This window comes from Mycteria americana, chromosome 5 (genome assembly GCF_035582795.1).
Source record: "Mycteria americana isolate JAX WOST 10 ecotype Jacksonville Zoo and Gardens chromosome 5, USCA_MyAme_1.0, whole genome shotgun sequence".
In the NCBI taxonomy this organism is placed as follows: Eukaryota; Metazoa; Chordata; class Aves; order Ciconiiformes; family Ciconiidae; genus Mycteria; species Mycteria americana.
This window is the reverse complement of record NC_134369.1, coordinates 10856172-10874979: the sequence shown is the minus strand read 5'-3', so window position 1 is coordinate 10874979 and position 18808 is coordinate 10856172. Positions and strand designations below refer to the sequence as shown.

The window sequence follows — 18808 nt, the reverse complement described above, 5'->3', positions numbered from 1 at the left end:
GACCCTTTAGGTGAACCTTCTCACCTCCTGATAGGTCTGAGCCATAGAAACTGAGAGTTGCTATTGTTCAATAGGAATTTCTAAAAGAAGGCAGTTATCCATTATGCATAAGCAATGCTAAGGGCTTTCTTGCCCTTTCAGTACGTGATCTGTTCTTTGCTATGCCTTGGAGTATATCGGGCTCCTTCCTGACTACCTCACAAGTGTCAAATCACATTAAAGTAACAGTGAGCTTCCAACTGTTCAGACCTCACTTTTTCCTCCATTCTTAGCTACTTGCAGTTACCTACAGGGGGTTTGGTTATGTTGGCCAGGTAACTTGGGCTTATCCCGTATTGAATAGAATATGTGCTGGCAAGTTCTTCACACAAAGCAAAGAACAAACATGTTTGGAGATGAGCCTATTCAGGCACAGAATAAAGCACGTCTGACAAGCTATTCTTTACCAGCTCTGGACAAGGGGTACTACCAGATGCTTGAAATGGCCAGATTCTGATAAGAGTCAGGATATGTTGTGTACCTGCTGGTGCAGAGGGATGTCTAAGAGACATAGCATAGCTCAGTGCAAGTCAGAGCTTTCCATACATTTGAAGGTACTCACCAGTTGGTGGAATTGCAAATAAATACAGTTCAGAAGGTCCTGCAGCTTGTCAAAACATGCCTAAACACAAATACTTTTTGGAAAAGGTTTGCAAGCTCATATCTGACCTTAAAATACCCACTCATTTCAGGTGGCCCAAAAAGGACCCATCCTACTGTGCCTGGAATTCCAGGTGGAACAAGAGCTGGGGCAGGTAAAATAGGGAGGATGATTGCTGAAGAAATCATGGAGATTCACAGGTGAGAGAAAATGGTATGAAGTTAGAGGAAAATCAGTATTGTTCTTTAAGAGGAAATTAAGAGTGTCTTTCTTCAAGCTGAATACGGAATGATACAATTGCATTTTATAAGTAGACAGCTACAGATACCTATTCAGAACACCTGAGGCAGTCAAAGCCCATAGTGAAAGAATGAAAAAGCTACAGCCTTCCAGCTTTCTACTGTAAAAGACTAATATTGGAACTTTTTTGTAATGGTGGTAATTATCTGTTTACCAGAAACAGTAGTTAAAAAGAACAGCTAACTAGAAACAAATTCTTTTCCAGACTATTCTTTTTCCAATGACTTAAGGGTGTAAGTGGCACAACCTCCAATGCCAAAGCGATTGACTGCGTGCCAAAAAAGCAATTTTTATTTTCATGTGATCCACTTTGCTCAGATGCTTTTAGAGTTGTTAGATATGTAAGTTCAGCTTGTGCAGTTCTCCCACAGCTCTCTGAGCAAGGACACAATGATTAAGCTAGCTCTGCCTTCCCAGGGGCAGTCTGTCGAAAAGTCAAGATGTAGGTCTCTGGTGTAAACAAGAAGTCTTGTAGCACCCTGCAGTAACATGTAGCTGTTTCTCAGAACAGCCATCTTGTCTCTCTCACCTGTGTGAGCAGCTACTTTCAGTGGGTATCACTTAATTTCTACTGGCTAATGATCCCTGTTCTTCATGAATTTCCTCTTGGGAATTGTTCCCCTTCCCATAAAAGCAGCCTCATCCAGCAGATGTTTAGTGGCAGTAATTTAACCATACTGAGCTGCAATTCAGGAAAACGTTCAGTCTGTTTCCCATAGTTTTGTTTCTGCTGCAAGCCAGAGACTACTTACATCACTGTTTAAGGGAACAGCAGACCTATCACATAAGGCTTCTTTCCTGTCTGTAAGAATAGGAAGAAGGGGGGGGGGGGAAGCCACACCAAGGCTGAACCAATACTTTGAAACTTAACCATCCCTTTTAGTAGCTGTAAAACACTTAATTAGCCTCAGTAAGTGTAGTAGTATAGCTTTCCACCCATGCTTTCATTTCATTTCAAGACCCTGGGTTAGTTCCAGTCCTTTTTCAGCAGCTGTTACTATTTTCCAAAGCTGCCTTCTGTTCAGCTTTCCCAGGGGAACTCTGCCAAGGATAAGATACCCATTTCCACTGCTTTCCTCTGTAACTACCCCTCCTCCCTTTAGTCCAGAGATTTGTTGGTTCTACAGTTAGTACATTATTCATTAATTAAAAAAAGATATTTGATCAAGCTATTGAAAATTGAAGTGAAAAATGCTGCTTTGGACAGTTTAAAAAAAAAAATTAACAACTGCATCAAGTGTCCAGTGTACTTCTGTAGCAGTAGCTCACTTAAGGAGTCTAGGTTACTGCCATTGAGGCAGCTTGAATTCTTAGCTGGTCTAAATTGAAGTAAAATACAAAAAATGAGGCTTTCCTCAGTACCCAGAACCTTTTCCTTCTGACTCTCTGTGAAGGCTGTACAGAAACAAATAAAGAGGGGGAGGAGGTAAAGCTTGCAGACTGAGCAAGCTGGACAGTTTACACACAACTACTTATCTAGCTGCAAATAAAAATGTTGCTCCTGCTGACTTGAGTAACGCTGAAAAAGTGAGGAAATTACAAAAATGAAGTTCATGCTTTTAACACCTTATGCCACGCGATACTAAAGTCGGCATTTGAAACTCCAAGTCTCTGGCACCTGAGTCTCAAAGTTGCTGGTAAATTAATTCCCTATTTTATCCATGTTTTAGGATAAGAGGATCATCACCTTCTAGCTGTGGTTCAAGTCCACTGAACATTACCAGCACACCACCACCTGACACATCCTCCCCAGGGGGCAAGAAGGTAAGAACAAGTTTTACAAACAGTTTTGTAGCAGTAGTGGCAAGCAACACGAGGTCGTGCTTATCAAACTACATGTGGTATTGAACTCCTCCTGGCTGCTTGGCTGAAAAAGTCTGACAGCAAGTCAAAGTATTCTGGTGGCCGAAATCCCTTTACAGTAGCCCCTAAAGTGCAGAGACCAGTAGTTCTTAAACACTGGCAGCTTTTGAAATCCACCTGGCTCTTCAGATTTTCACTGGGTTTTTTTTTAACAGAGCTGCAAGAAACAGCTCTCATCTCTTGATCCTCCAAAAACACTTTAACACCACATACTGGTGAACACTGGAATTGCTATCATTTGAGCACTGACTGTGCTTAAATGAGTCACAACAGTTTTACTGTACTTCTGTAGCACAAAATATGACAATCGGATGCTTTACTGTGCACTGACAGTTTATTTTAAAATCAATACCATGTACCATGCCGCGTTCTAAGATTGCCTGAGTAGCACTCACATACCATTACCAACACTTAACCACCTGAACACTTGCACTGGCTGCATTTAAGTTGTCTAGTAAATTGCTGCTTATGGTAGTTATATTCAAGGCAAGAAGAGCACTTATCCAAATCCTTATTATCCTTATTCTGTGCATTCGAACACTGCCTCAGACTTACTTACCTCTTTTTGGCCAGAAATGATGATGACTATACATAAGAATTGCTTGTACCAGTGCATATAGCTGACAGTAAATATTTGTGTCTATTCCTGGCTTACTTTGTTCTTGAAATAAAACTTGAAGTTGGAACAAACTGAGTTGTAATTCTGGGAACAGATATTCTTGCTCCTTCTGCCCTACAGTAATTCAACACCTATGTATAATAAGGGCTACTGTAACAGAATAAAGGAAAATACACATGAAGAGTTGTGTATTTCTAATAGGGTACCCCCTTAATATTTCTCCTTAGCCTGTTTGCTAGAAACAACACAAGCTCCAGCTGATGGCTGCCTTCAGAAGGAAGCTCACAAGTACTTACCTTCCAGTGTACACACATCTGAGCAGTTCAAAGCTATGGTTCAAGTTCAGCTGTTCCCTTGCTGTTAAAGAATCATGGAGAAGGTTCTTTTGTTTCTGGAGAGCTCTGCTGTACAAAGGAGTGCTGTGCTGCTCTGTACCAAAACATGGTTAGACTTATGATCCAGGAGCAACACTCAGCTCATGCAGTCTGTCTCTACCTGGGAGGATTATACTCCTCAAATGAAGGATCTTAGTTGACAGTACTTTACATACACTGTATTTGTAAATTCAAAAGCATTCTGTGTTAGCTGTAATTACTATCACTTGCAGATGGAATACTTACACTGATGACCCACAGAAATCCCTGAGGACTTTTTCTAGTAGTTTTTCAGGAGTTACTTTCAGAAGTTTAGCATGTAGTACTGATTTGATCTCTTCCTTTCTGGTAGTGATATACTATCCATCTGACATCTGCTTGATGGGCATAATACAGAGGAAGTAGTTCCTAGTTCACAACTAGTCTGATTAGCTAGCCTTTAGGTGTTGGGGTTTTGGTTTGGTGCTTTGTGTGGTTTGTTTTTTTCCCAGGAAGTCCATCTTCCCTATATTAAAAATCCCAGTACAGGACAATTTAACACTTAATGCAACATTTCATGCTGGTTTACGGCTTCTATTTTTTCTTTCAAGATCTTGAATGGTGGCACTCCAGACATTTCTTCAGCTGGGTTACTGTCTGGGCAAATCCAAGATAACTCTGGTTACCCGTATTCTGACAACTCCTCTATTCTTGGTAAGTAAAGTCCAATACCAGCTTAAACACATACAGACAACTGTAACAAGATGATTGGTTTTAGCAGTAACTTGCTTTCACTATCTGCAGTCTATAGCTGAGGCATAAAGCCCATAACCTCCCCCTCTGTTTGCTTAAAGGGGCGACTACAAGAGCAGCCTGGCCCTCTGTTTTGCTAGGTTACTTTATATTGTAATTTTTTTTAGATAGTACCTCTGCCTCTCTGCTTTTGTTGAATCAGTGTGAATTAGTTGAACTCCTCACCTGCTTTTTGTGAACACTTTTAAACAACTGAAAACAAGAAGAAAGGCTAGGCTGACACCTAGATGTTGATCTAGACTTATTTTTGAAGGTTGTCCTTACTAGGTATACTGGTCACTGCTGAGGAGTGACCTAACCTGTATTCTGACCTGTATTCTGAAACTGTGGCAATCTGGATATCAAACAGACTAATACTCCCTGTTCAGATATTCTACTCCAAGTCATACGGCAAGTGCCCCTAGCAAGTAAAGTGAACAAAACAAAGCTGAACTTCTGCCAACTTACTGTATGTATGCTTACAGGGGAGAACTCTCATATAGGCATTGATATGATTGACAACGATCAAGGATCAAGCAGCCCTAGCAATGACGAAGCAGCAATGGCAGTAATAATGAGCCTTCTTGAAGCAGATGCAGGTCTGGGTGGCCCTGTAGACTTCAGTGATTTGCCATGGCCCTTGTAAATGATGCACCTGGCTTCAACATCCAAATATCGAAGTGCATTTATTGGTGGAGTTCTACAGTCTGTGAAACTTGTTGGACTGAGAAGCTTTTATGTATGAATTTCATAAAAGCTGTATCAGAATGCAACTCATCCTACCATGTTGTAACTTCAGACAAAGTGGAATAACCTGCTACAGTGTTCTGTGTTGATTTGGTTAGCTGTGTATAGCTTGCAATACTTGTATATTTTGGATTCTGTTGTTTGAAATTTTTTTTAAATCACTGTGCAACTCACTGGCATCAGTGGTAGCTTTTATATGCAAATGACCATTTCAGATGTATGGTGTGTTTTTACACTGCAAAACAGTCCCCATGTGGATATTTCTTATACTAATTGTACCATAAAGCTGTTTATTCTTTCTTGTAAGAATCCTTTACTATAAATACTGTTAAAGTGTAATGTATTAGACAGTTAAATATTTTTAAAATAAATGTTTCCCTTGTTCTAAGATGGAGCATTTACTTTGATAAATAAATTTGATAAAACCCTGCTGAAGGTGCATGCTAGAAGCAGTTGCCTATTTATTGTTTCTTTAGCCTTGGGGGAGAAGAGAGGAAAAACAATGCCTTACATACACTGACATGATTTGTCACTACACTAAGTTTCTAGAGAAGCTCCTACATTCAAGTTGAGATTTAGAAAAACACAACAGTAAGGTAGGTTAAGATAGTCTGATATTACCAGCTTTCTCTGTAAGAAATACCTGTTTTTCACTTATTAACCCTCCTTCCCTGAGGAAAGCAAAGCAACTACTTTCAGAGTTCATCCACATACTTAGTCTCATTCACAGATAATTCAAACCCATTAAAATAATGGAAACTTTATTTGCATGAAAAACTTGTTTACAATCATTAATAAATGAAGAATGAACCATTTGCATTTTCCTATTTCATGACACTTATGAAAAATGTATTAAATAAATATTTGTGAACAGATTAAGGTAAGGCAAAATTTAAGATAAAGCCCCTCTCCATTGTTCACAATTTTTGAACATGGCTCACGCTGCAAACAAGTGAAAAAATTCACTAAAGAACTTAGAGTTTAACAAGATGTTACATGGGTAATTGAATCATGTCCTCAATCCAAAAACCCAATAGTAAGTAGTTTTGTGCTCAACCATATACAGTAACTTTAAAAGGGTCAATCTATTCAGAGCAAAACTATTTACAGTTAATACTTGATAGAAGCACTTTGTTAGTATTGTGCAATACATTTATAAAAAATGGCTTCAAATTCCATTTATCAACCATTTGTAAAGTGCTACTATCAATTCCAATTTGCATTCTAACCCCTGTGTAACAACATGGATGTACAACTAGCCACCAGCATCCCATTGTTTTTGATGGGCTTAAGAGTGAGGACAGTCCAGCATACGAATCACCAATGTCACAAACCTACTGGTAAACACATACATGTATGTAACTGTAACCCCAGGATGTTTGATCTGTACTCTTTCAAAAAGTCAGGTACTCCCTGTGGTCTTTCCAAAGGCCTGTACTGCAATACCCTAAACACTGTTACACAATGGAAAAGACTGACTTGCAGTGTAGTATGAGTCAAGTACAGAGTCACTTTAAAGTAGCATGCTTTTGTTTTAGTAAGAGTCTAGATCAGAGTGGTGGGTTTTGTCCCTCCGTATCCATCTCACTGTTATTAGGTGGAGGATGAATAGGAAGAATATCCAGCTCATCTACTTGGGGGGTAGGATGCATTACCACAAGCTGGTCCTGGGGTATATCTGCTGCCGCTGCTGCTAAATTTGTAATAGATTTGCTTTTCACACACTGAAAGTCAACATGCCGACTCTTTCCTTCCTCCTTCTCCCATGACATCCGAATAAATGGTCTTTGGACATAGTTGTAAATCACCTCCGGCCTTCCACCCGGTCGCTTTTTCACTTTCTCTTTGTATGTAGGGTAACCTAAGAAACAGAGCACAGCAGAAGTTAACATTTCCTGTACTGTTTACTTCAGGGTTTTCTTTTACAAAAAGGCAGCATGTGGAAGCATAGTGAAGGTCAGTTGTTGTCACCATCAACATCCTGAATGGAAACAGATGGCATCATGTTGTCCTTAAGGTTATCTATGCAAGGAGAACACACAGTCAGCAGTTTAACTACCAACCAAGTTGTAAGGAAAGAGGCTACAGTGCTATTGATAACGAATATATTGCCACAAGACAACTCTTCCAAACTTTACAGGCAAAGCTAGTTGCTCCTTCTTTGAGCCAAAAGCAGCCAGCTGTTTCTGAAACACCATGGCATGGAAAGCAGGAAATGAGATCTCAAAAGTAGAGAACAGCATTGCTCTGATCTGTGGTTTAAGTTTCCAAGTAGAATCCTAGCACACTCCTCCCAGGTCTCCCAAATGATGAAAATACATTGTTTTAGACTAATTATCAATTCTGGTTATGCTGTGTTCGAGTCATCTCTCTCTTCTCCCTAAGCAATAAGGTACATATTATGAGGCACTAGCATTAAAGTTTAGTCAAACAGCTGTTCTTTGTCTAAAACAAGACATGCCAGCAGAAATAATCTGGTATTAGCCAGCATTACACACAAAACCAGTCCTTGTTTAGTTGAAAGGCATGTCAGTCTGAAGGCTCACACCTTGTTCAGCTGAACTTAGTTACTTATTTTAGAGGTCACAAGCAGTTAAAAGCATTTGCTTTTGGTTGGCAAATTAGAAACGTAACTATGACAACGTGGTGAGTGAATTATAGAAATCCTGCAAATCATAAAGGCTGGATTTTTAAATATTTGGGTCAACAATCAGAAGGAAAATGAAATGCAAAGAAACACAGTTTTTACATTCACGATAAAAATCTAAGACTACTTAAGGTAGTTGTCTTTTACAAAGCCAGAGCTGACATTTTACAGATCAGCCTCCTGAATTACAGGATGTTTATTTCAGATTAGTATTTCTTTGCACTTCAATGATCCATTTGATAGTTTTGTATTTCCTGAAAGAAAGTATTTACCTGCAACTTAACATGAAATTTTTCATTTCAAGCCCTGAAAAGGACACCAGACCAAGAACAGAATACACAAAGCTGTAAAAATGCATCATTACTTCAAATAAAGTACAGAGAAGATTTTGTGTGAAAACTAAAGGACAAATGGCACGAGAGACAAGTTCTAAGTCAGTAGAAACCACCTAAGTTACTCTGCAAACAGTCTAGCAGCTAGATACATCTTGTAGACCAGTCATGAGCCTGTAATCGGGTTTTCTAGCTGGACCAGTTGTTTACTGGGTACCACTCCCCCTCTGGCTGTTTTATCATCTAACCTCAATATGAAAGACGATACCAACCCTTATTTCTTCAACTGCAGAGATGATCGTAAAGCAGGTAAGTGCAGCAGACCTTTTTCCCCCCAAAGAGTTAGCAATGCTGCTCTTACCTTCAATGCCCAGTCGGATCTTCTTGAGGCCCCTTTCCTTCAGAACTGATTTGGCCACATCTCGATTTTCAATGTATTTGAAGAATCTATACAACTTCGTGCTGTAAATAACTAAAAATACATTTTAATGAGGAAAAACAGTGTTCAAAGTTTAAACTTCTAGTCTTAAAACACAAAGATTTATCTTTTTCACTGTTTTGCTTTACTCCAGTATTTCTGTTTCAGGATAGGGGGAGGGACTCCTCAAAATACCCAAAAGAAATCAGAGGAAAAATGGCTGAAGGGACTGTAAAATGGGTTGGTTGCACATGTCTCTTCCTCCATCAATTCAGTCTGTTTTATACACCTAGGGGTTTTTTGTTGGATTTAGGAATGCAATAGGACAATTCACAGAGCAAACCACATTATACACTCCCACCCCCACCTCTGCAAGAGAGACATCTCAATTTTTTTCCCTTTTTGATGGAATTCCTGCAGACATTAAAAAAATCTTTCCATTCTCTTTGCCATTATGTAAGAGAGATCTGCAAATCAGTTTCAGAAAACCCAGACTTGTGAAGCAGAACAAGAGGGACAACTTTGAAATGTCAATTATAGCACCTTAAAAGAAGGGACCGGGGCCATCAATCCCATACAGCTGCAGAGATCCAAATCAACTGTTCATGAAAAGTATAAACATAAAAGGCAAGTGTGTGCCTAACTAATTACTTAGGGTAGCGGGTATTTTTAATTGACCTCTTTGAGACATAAAGGTCCCAGAAACCTGAGCCAATTGTGTTACTACATTAGAACTCCCGCATTTGATCTATATTCACAGCAACCCTTCCTTCTTTGGGAGATGAAGGTTTGCATCCTCCAAAAATGTAACTTTTTTTTTTTCTGGTGTTGGTGGTTTGGTTTTTTATTTAAAAAAAACAAAACAAAACAACAAAAAACTGTAATACTTCGAGAGACTTCTAAGAAGATTTTATACTACTGGAGTACAAAGAGCATCTCAAGCTCCTACATGCCCCCACAAAACCCTGAATTTCAAGTTTTCACACTGAAGGAACATTTTCAGATACAGGGACAGCACCGACACAGGGAAGGGTGCTCCATTCACAGGTGCTTTTAACTCATCTCTACACCGAACTGTTACACTTCCGAAATACTAACAGACACTCTCCCCTCCCTGCCCCCCCGAAAAAAACCCAACCCTCTAGTTATTCTCCCACAGTAAACATGACTCCTACCCATTTTTCTCATCAAGCTCTTTCTGAAAAAGTATTTCCTTCCCCCTCATTGACAATACCTTAATAATAAAAATCAGCTTCTCTTTTTAGGCTTGAATGTAACATGCAACATGCTTTTGTGAGCAAAATATTAAGCAGAACTACCCAAACTAAGTTTTTGTGAGGCATTAGGGTGTTGTAAAGACTTCACTAACAGTGCTTATGTACAGATTAGTTAAATGAGCACATTTACCTCTACCATAGCGTGGCTTGGTGGAAACAATGAAAATAAACTTACTTTGTGAATACTCCTCTCCCATTTGCGGAGGATACTCTTCATCCCAGTCAACAACATCATCATCTGTCAGCACAACAATGTGGCACTCCCTCTCACCACTTTGGGCACTGGCTACCATTAATGGAAGAATCATTTCTTCTAGATAAAACTCAAATTGTTTGCGGGCACCATCGTTTGACAATTCATGCATGAGAGCACCTGGAATAAAATTTTAAGCATAGGCACATTTGAAAGCTTGGTAAAGAAATGAAGGCAGGAATAAGAAACACAGCAGTTGTGTTTATTTGGTACTATTTACTGCAGACAGCTGGAAAGACATTTGGTCTATCAGCTTGTATAAGATCAGAACTTTTTCAAATGTTTACCAGAAGCCACAACAGAAGTTCAAACTAATAGGACTGTCCTGCAGATATTAACATTATGTTGGGCAGACAGTGGAGTGACTTTGAGGAGACCTCCTTCATGTTTTACTACTGCTAAGCATTTGGTAATTGTGTGTAAGACTCCTCTCGGGCTTCCTAAAAGAAACATTATTTAAGCCGGTTGTTGAAAGAGTAGAGCATGCAACCCACTTTTCATAAGCAGCAGCTTAAAAACAAAGCCTCTCAAAACCCTCATAGCATGAGCTGCTAAATCCTTCTGCTAAGGACAAACTGCACAGAGACTGTGACTCAGCAGGTGACATGCTGTGAGGTCACGGCACTGCCAGTGAAGGCACAGGTGCCCCATGCAGACCTCACAGCTGGAACGCCACCGCTTGGCCCTGCACCAGGCTCTGCTCTGCACAAACACCATGAGATCATAGGAACCAAAGACACAGGCCAGGTCATTTAAACATTGGCCACAACTTTGGCTGTGCTCAGGGAAGGAAGGAGCTGAGGAGACACTACACACTGGGAACCATGATGCCCCTCACACCACCAGCAAAGCTGTGCTACTTTTGTTAGCAACACAGGCTAATTCTCTTAAGCAAGGAGTTGAATAAATTATTCTCCCTCTCCTCTGCAAAAAAAGATACCACTTAATGTTACTGTATCTGTACTGCAAATGCATCAATAGTTTAAGTATTCCACAGAGCTGACCACAGCAGAAAAATATCTGAATACCAGATACTGAAATACCAGCAACATTATTTTTCAAAAGGTGTACATCATTGTCTTTGGAGCTTTATTACATAAGAGAGAAAAAAGGATGGATTTTGCTTATGTATAGTATCAGCCATGTTCCTTACTTCAGTAAAGGATACAATTTGGAATTAGCCCCCCCCCCGCCCCCATATTTGCTTAAGTTAGTCTGTATAATTCAAATTATTTTAATAAATTCTGTACTTACTGAGATCTCTGCATTTAATAGTACTGTACTCAAAAGATATACAGAGATAGTCACATGCTTCTCTCAATTCAGGAATGGATATCCCATCAGGACAGCGTATCACTCCAGTCTTGTAATAATCCTACAGCAATGCAGTAAACAAAAAACAAAATGCACTTTAGCATTCACGGACAGAAACATTTCATAATTTCATTTAGGATGCTTTCTCCACAAACAAACCTCCTAAAATATAAGAGAGCAACATATGTTAAACTTTGTGAATTTTATTGTCCTCAAATTTATCATTTTTCTGAGCTGCTTCTAGAGCAGTAAGCTCTGGTTAAAATTGTTATTTAAGTGACAGCTATTGATACTGATAGTTTTGGTGCGTGTATACTGTCTTTTATGTATACTTCACTCAGCTTTTGTTATTCCGATTCTGCTGACAAAGCAGTATGGCAGCTGTACTTCTTTGTGTAGATATGAAATACATAAGGGGCCATCTTCTCAGACTGAAGTTTGCTTTTCTCTTCTTACCTCCAGTAGGTTGACTTCCAGTACTCTGTTTCATTTAATTTCAGCACAAGAAGGGCTGAATATATCTGAACTAGGTGAACTAGATGCATAGCAGAACGTGAACAACCTTCTGGCACGCAACAGTTTTTTGGTCCATTTCATGCATGCTTTCTCTCTCCCTGGCGGTCACATGCACAAACCTAGGGGGGGTGTCATATCAAACATTTTTTCCCCTCTAGAGAACAATACAGAAGAGCAGTATTATTCCAGCCACAAAGTCCAGATATGCAAGTAAGGCTAAATCAAGAAGTTACGCCTCTTAATATTCATAGTGCTTGTCCTAACAGTACTTGCCCCTGCCTTTTTTCCCCCTGCTTAAAGAAAACTCACCAGAATAGCACGAAACACAGTGGAACCAATTCCTTCAGCAACTTCATATTCTCCTTTTTCATTAGGACGTGTAAAGTTATGTTCTCTGCCTGACCCAAACATCCTGCTCAAGAATAAAAGTAATTTGGTTAGAATTCCTTACTACGATTTTTTTTTTTTTGTAAATCTGAAAAGTAAAATGTCAAAAATTGTACTGAAATGGCAGGGAAAAACCAATCTATTCTATCTCATATGTATGTACACTGTTCAGTTTGGTTTATGTTTAGCAAGAATACTAGAAAACAAAAAGCAGGGTAGTGCAACTCAGGAAAGTCTAGTTTTATTCTTCAGTCTTATCTTGCCAATATCCTTTGATCAAAACAAAGGTTAGACCACACCATTTCCTGCCAGTGCCAAAGGTGGGGGGAACCCAAAACAAGTCATCTTTGGCATTTGTCAGGTGATGTAGCAGAAGAACAGGTTTTGTTGTGGAACTCTCATTATTTAAAGACATTTGAGGTAGTTTAAGAAACAGAACTTAGCATTCAAGTACATGCAATTCACCTCAAATTAATTTAAAAGATTTAGTTAATTCAAAAGTTAAAATAACATTCTGATAGAAGATACCCATACTTAAGGGTAGCATGTACAGCATATTTCTCCCCACTAGGATGCAAGGAAAGTTACACTAAGGAGAAAACTACAAGTCCCAAACAGTATCTACAGTATCCCATTAGATCACTGGGGGAAAAAAAAGCTGACTTTTTAAAACACACCTATGATACAGAATTACACGCTATGCTTACAAAAAGTATTGCCATCTACTCTTTATTTACAAATATACCCCAATGGCAAAGCTTTGCTTTCATACACACAACCCAAAGAAAGAGAGTTTGTGTACTGTGCACATTTATAACAGAGAATGAAGTAACTTTTGTCACTTCATGATTTGACTTGCGTTTTCTGACCACTCTTCACGACCAGAAATAATATTTAGGGAAAAGGCAGTTTAACAGGATATAGGCTTAAGGCAAATAATACATTCTTCTTATAGTTACTTTTACCTCCGAGAACATACTAGCTAAGCTGTTCCTGTTTAGTGTCCTATGAACTGACATTGGGGGAAAGCGGGTTTATAAATAACTTGTGTTTTAGAGCAGTATTTCCTTATCTTTATTAACCTACTTTTGAATTAGCAGAAGATAAAATAAGCTTGTTCCTTGAACCAATCCCAAAGGGAGAATAACTCAGCAACACACACACAAAAAATCTAGTGTGTTAGCCAGCACCACTTTCTCTGACGCTGGGCATGAAAAAGGAAACTGTTTCTCCACGTAACTTCACACTGATACACCCCCAGTTTGTTTGCCTGGATCTCTACCTGTATACATGTATGCATGTATTACACATATACGAATGCCTTACATCAATGATTTAATTCTATTAGTGATTACTTCTATTTATTTCCCTTTACTGTTTACACAGAGAAGCAGTTTTTGCTTTCTCTGTAACTCTTCCCCCTGACTTTTCACAAAATAGGGAACCAAGGTACTATTTCTCCCCCACAGTAGTGATTTAAACAAAGCAGAAATTGTTTACTCATATTTATTACCTGCACCTTGGCAAACAGCTTTATATATATGTATTTAAAATATGATTATATCCTTATGAGCTGAGAAGCAGCCACATTTTAGTGAAAAAGCCAAATCCAAAGTGACACAGACATAAGCCTTCATTTCTTTCTTGCCACAAGTTTAGAAGCAGTGCTCTCCACATCTGGACAATGCAAAACCAGCCAGTATTTGAGCAAGTAAAGTGTAGAAACTTTTCCCACCAAGTAAACATGTTAAATATGTTGCTCATTGTAGTTTCTACAGAAAATATTACACACATATTGTAGAGACTTTCATTCAACTATTGACCACTTTAGAGTGTTAGGTCTCTTTGCTGAGAGGCTCTGACCTGTTATACTGACTATTTGACATTCCCCTATCCAAAAAGCATTTCAGAAGATAAACATGCTAGGCTTGAATGTTGTCAGGGTAGGCCCATTAGGCAAAATAAATTCCTTCAAGGTTTTCCTCCTTGCTACTTTGAAAGAGAGTATCTATACTCACTACTTTGTTTTATGAAGCAACTAGCTTTAAAACAAGAGATGGAATGAGGCAGACTGAATACAGAAGCAATGCCCAGCAAGACAGAAGGAAATGAGTACATCATGAAATGTTAATTTACTTATGAACTCTTTGGCCTCTAGGTAATAGACATCTGTTGGCATCTCTGCCAAATACAGAGGAGAACTTACATCTGATTTTTACTTAAAGACCTTTGCAAACTGATAATACTAAATGTTAGCAGATCCGCTGTAGCAATATGAGTTCAACAGCTATTTAAACAGTTTTAATATCTACAAAGCATTTATGGCTCTCTTTAGTTAGAGATTAAGGAAAAAAAAAGATACAAACCTGCCCAACATTGTATTAGGTTGTGCAGTAAAGATAGAAGGATCTACAACAAATCTGGTGTTGTCCACTATGAGTGTTACTCGTTCAGAAGTTCTTACATTCCGAGCTCCCTCTTTTCCATTTTCATACACAAATACCATTTCCCCACCAGCCTTGCAGCTCCCATCTGAACTTGACTGGCTACTGTTTCTGCTGCTGTTCCCCATGCTAACAACAGAACCATTAGGGGAAGTCTTCTGAGGACGAGGGCTGCTTGGTCGAGATGAACTGTGATCCTTTTCTCGATCTTAAGTGGGGATAAGGTGGAAGGAGAAAAAACAGGAAGGGAAATTACAGATTTACATGCGCTCCATGCAGTTTATGTCTTTCCAGACACAAAACATGGCAACTTGGTACGTACAAATTCTTTTATTAAGTCTATTCTAGTTAAAGAAACCTTCAAAAATAACCGTCCATTGATGAGATCGTGAAGTTTCTACCACCTAGACATCAAAGCAAGCTCATCTCCCCAAAGTCTTTACAAGAAAAATTTAGCATTCTAGTACTGAAAAAACAACTCAACATAGTATAGAAGCTATGCGCCACAGTTGGTGTTTATTCCTGTAGTTCAAAGAAAGAAACCAAGTTTTGTCACTTAAAAAAAAGTAGTGTTTCCTGTATTTTTAAATATCTAAACCCTACCAAGTAAAGGGGAAGTGTTCAGTCAATTATCTTAGAAAAATTAAATTGTTCTTGTGATTTGAACTAAATAAGAGCATCATGTAGGAATACACACTGCAGATTGAAGAAAAAGTTATGACCTACCAAAAAAGGGTACTCCCAGCCCAGGGCACATATAACAAATCTGTATGTTGTGGCATCAACAAATAATGCTTTTTATTGTATTCTTTTAACAAAATAGTAATTAAGTTTAAGAATTTTAAGCCTGAAATGCTATAGATCTGAACACACCAGAATGATACTGTCTTGTTGGTGAAGTAACATTCCTGATGCATGGAGTGAGCTGAGATTCTGCTCTTTCATGGGATGAGTCACGAGATCTATCACTTGATCTGCGTCTGTCCCTTGATCTCTCGTGTCCACCACTTGCACCATGGAGACTCATTTTTGTGTAGTCTATTCCTTTAGCAATACGAGATGAGGTGCTGAAAACAGAAATAAGAGAAACTTTCAGCATTGCAAAATTTCAGAAACATCATATATTTAAATTTTAAAGGCATTCGCAGTCCATGTACATGTTTTGAAGACTAGTATTATCCACCTCCATTTTCTTTGTTGTACTCATGTTTATATTTACAAACATGAACAGTGATTTCGAGCATTAAGTAGGCAACAAGAATTACCTGTTTATTGCTGTGTGATCTACCGAGACACTGCCTGATCAGTTGAGCCTGCCTGTGAACCTGTACCCACAAAAATCCCTTCCAGAACAGGTAAGTCAAATACAACTGAGCATTTTATTTTGATTCTTACTATTAAATTAAATGTTCTAACCAAACCATGAAATTAAAAGTTAGGGGTAATTTTTTCCAAATGAAACCTGTTTGGAAAACCCTTCTCAGAGCACAGGCTTTTAGTACTGACTTCGCTTTTTTTGCAACTTGCCCTTTACAAAGGTGGTCAGCCTTAAACTAGTTGATACATCAAGACACACCAGCCAAGGGTTTATTTCTGCGCATTCTTTTTTAAATGTTCAGTGACTCTTAGAAGGAACAATAGTAAGGCACCACAACCCAGACAGCAAACATATGAACTGTATTATTAAAGCCAGGAACTACAGCACTGTCAGTAACAAGTAAGACATTTGTTCTAAACTAGCAAATTTTAATGTAACGGTTAAAGATTTTTTTAGACTGTGATTGTTATGTTACATTCCGTAAATTAAGACACTGATTACATTTTGCAATTAATTATTAAACCTACCAAGAAAACCAGTCAGTTTCAAGATCCAGTACTCTCAGAAACTATCTAAATATTAAATATGAACTTGCAACAGCTATTGTTGAATTTTACCAAAAATACTTACACCTTTTATTTGTACTCTTTAAAACAGAAGTTTTTATATCAGGACAGCACAGACATATTTGTGTCCCTGCACCCCACTGGTATTCCTAAATCAGTTCCTTTGCTATTTGCTTCTCAAGTGTGGGCATGACAACACTCCTTATTTATGGGTTTAACTGAAGAACTTTCCAAAAGCCTCAGGTACTGGATAACTGAAACAGACGTCTGCACAACTACAAGGTCTGACAGACAAAGAAAGGTCATAATTTCCCACAGGAGCCTCGATGCCCCACTTGCTCTCAGCCTGCAAATCCCACAACTTTTACCAAGAGACCTTAAATATGACTGCTAGGAATGCTGTAGAATTCAAGAACACAAAGAATTAAGAATAATGACCTAGCTAAGAAAAGCACAACAAATTTTAAAAGCATGAACTGTACAAGGGAGTTGAGCAGAATGTCCTCTTTTTAAGTTGCTTAGAAGTAATGACCAAAAAAAAGAAAAAATCAAGACTATTCAAAAAAGTGAACATCTAGCATGACGTGTTTCAGCTTCAGGTTTCAGTGACAAATAAGAAGAGGAGCTTAAATTGGAACAAAAAGGCTATGATAGATCTCATGCAGTTTACATTGGCACAAAATGAGTATTAGCACAATGCAAAGAATAAGAAATATACCTCTCAGCTAAGGAACACAAGCTTCTCCCCACCCCACTGGAATGAGGGAAGGATCTTGTATCCGATAAAGCAGAAGTTTGGTGCAGAGAGAATCTACTGCAATACTGTTTCCTGCCAAGCTTAAAATATGCTGCAATAAGACATGCATCTTTAGGATGTGAAGTCAGCCAAAGGTCTATTGAATAAGGTTAAAGAACTGCAAGCCTTGCTTATGGCTGGAAAAGCTCAGATTTACAGTCCAAGAATAAAGACGATCCAACCACTTTCATTAAAAGGAAACAGAATTTTCCTCAGTACTTCCAATGCAATTCTGAACGCATTAAGATATATAGCATTTCAGCATGGCTAACGTGCTGTCTTACCTATTTTACATCTCTATTAGAGAAAGGTCAATTCTGTATTATGAAAGTGAAATGTGCAAAAGTTTGCAAGAGTCAGATCTGTAAACTTCCCTTTCAAGAACATCAACAATTTAGGAAAACCTTTGCACCTTTTCTTCCATATATATAATATGCATACAAAACATAAGCATTTTAATAGGTACAAAATATGCCCCAAAATTATCAGAAATGTGGATTGCAGCCTATAATTAAAATCTAACTTGAAAACCAAAGTCTGACCCCTGTTTATACATGATTATATTCATTACTACTACTGCTAAACTTCCCAAGAAATGATCAAACTTTAAAAACAAAACAAAAAAGAACCTCTGTATCTCACCTGCCCCAAAGGGTTTATATTTGCACATCACAATATAACCATAAAGGGGGTGGGTGAGTGTGTGTGCGCGTGGAGTTCTCAAACACATACATAGCAGTCCTGTGACAAAATCTCAGCAAATCCTAATAAAGCCACATGTGATCAGGCCTTTGTTAAAGCAGCGCTTTGATCCTAGCCCTGGTAATATTTCTAACCATGCTGTGAGAAACCAGAGTTTTGCAGGTGCCACATTGTATGGTATCAAAATGTATGACTCACTATTTCTCAATAGGTAAAGCACTCTAGTTGCTTTCAATATGGGAAACACAGTAGAAAATGAAACTGAACCACTGTAAGGATATGTAGGCTTATCACGCATTTTGGCAGAGTAGACATGAATTACCCTTTAACAGAGAAGGCAATTAAAATGAGATTCTTAATCCAGAAAACTATCTAAAGCCACATTACCCTCTAAGCAGTGATTCAGAGTTCACACTGAAGTAGGGCGAGCCCTAGTTAATAATCTCTTTACAGGAGTTGAGAAAAACAGGTGCTACAGGAAGTAACACTGACTCAGCTGGCATCATACTTCCTCCTTAGTCATG

General features: G+C 38.5%; 2 protein-coding genes across 10 annotated transcripts in view; one reads left to right on the top strand and one right to left on the bottom strand.

Moving 5' to 3' along the window:
- BMAL1 (basic helix-loop-helix ARNT like 1) overlaps positions 1 to 5698 on the top strand; it is a 53742-nt gene extending 48044 nt beyond the window's left edge. For all 5 annotated transcript variants that reach the window (XM_075502097.1, XM_075502098.1, XM_075502095.1 and 2 more), the window contains 4 exons: positions 732 to 840; positions 2611 to 2704; positions 4387 to 4489; positions 5053 to 5698. In XM_075502097.1, the coding sequence (XP_075358212.1) occupies positions 732 to 840; positions 2611 to 2704; positions 4387 to 4489; positions 5053 to 5213 (467 nt within the window). In that variant the 3' untranslated portion in view covers positions 5214 to 5698. The remainder of the gene's footprint in view (positions 1 to 731; positions 841 to 2610; positions 2705 to 4386; positions 4490 to 5052) is intronic.
- A 47-nt stretch (positions 5699 to 5745) lies between these two features.
- BTBD10 (BTB domain containing 10) overlaps positions 5746 to 18808 on the bottom strand; it is a 31061-nt gene continuing 17998 nt past the window's right edge. For all 5 annotated transcript variants that reach the window (XM_075502103.1, XM_075502101.1, XM_075502102.1 and 2 more), the window contains 7 exons: positions 15776 to 15969; positions 14825 to 15110; positions 12381 to 12483; positions 11496 to 11616; positions 10164 to 10361; positions 8655 to 8765; positions 5746 to 7175 (listed from right to left, as the gene is read on the bottom strand). In XM_075502103.1, the coding sequence (XP_075358218.1) occupies positions 6865 to 7175; positions 8655 to 8765; positions 10164 to 10361; positions 11496 to 11616; positions 12381 to 12483; positions 14825 to 15110; positions 15776 to 15929 (1284 nt within the window). In that variant the 5' untranslated portion in view covers positions 15930 to 15969 and the 3' untranslated portion in view covers positions 5746 to 6864. The remainder of the gene's footprint in view (positions 7176 to 8654; positions 8766 to 10163; positions 10362 to 11495; positions 11617 to 12380; positions 12484 to 14824; positions 15111 to 15775; positions 15970 to 18808) is intronic.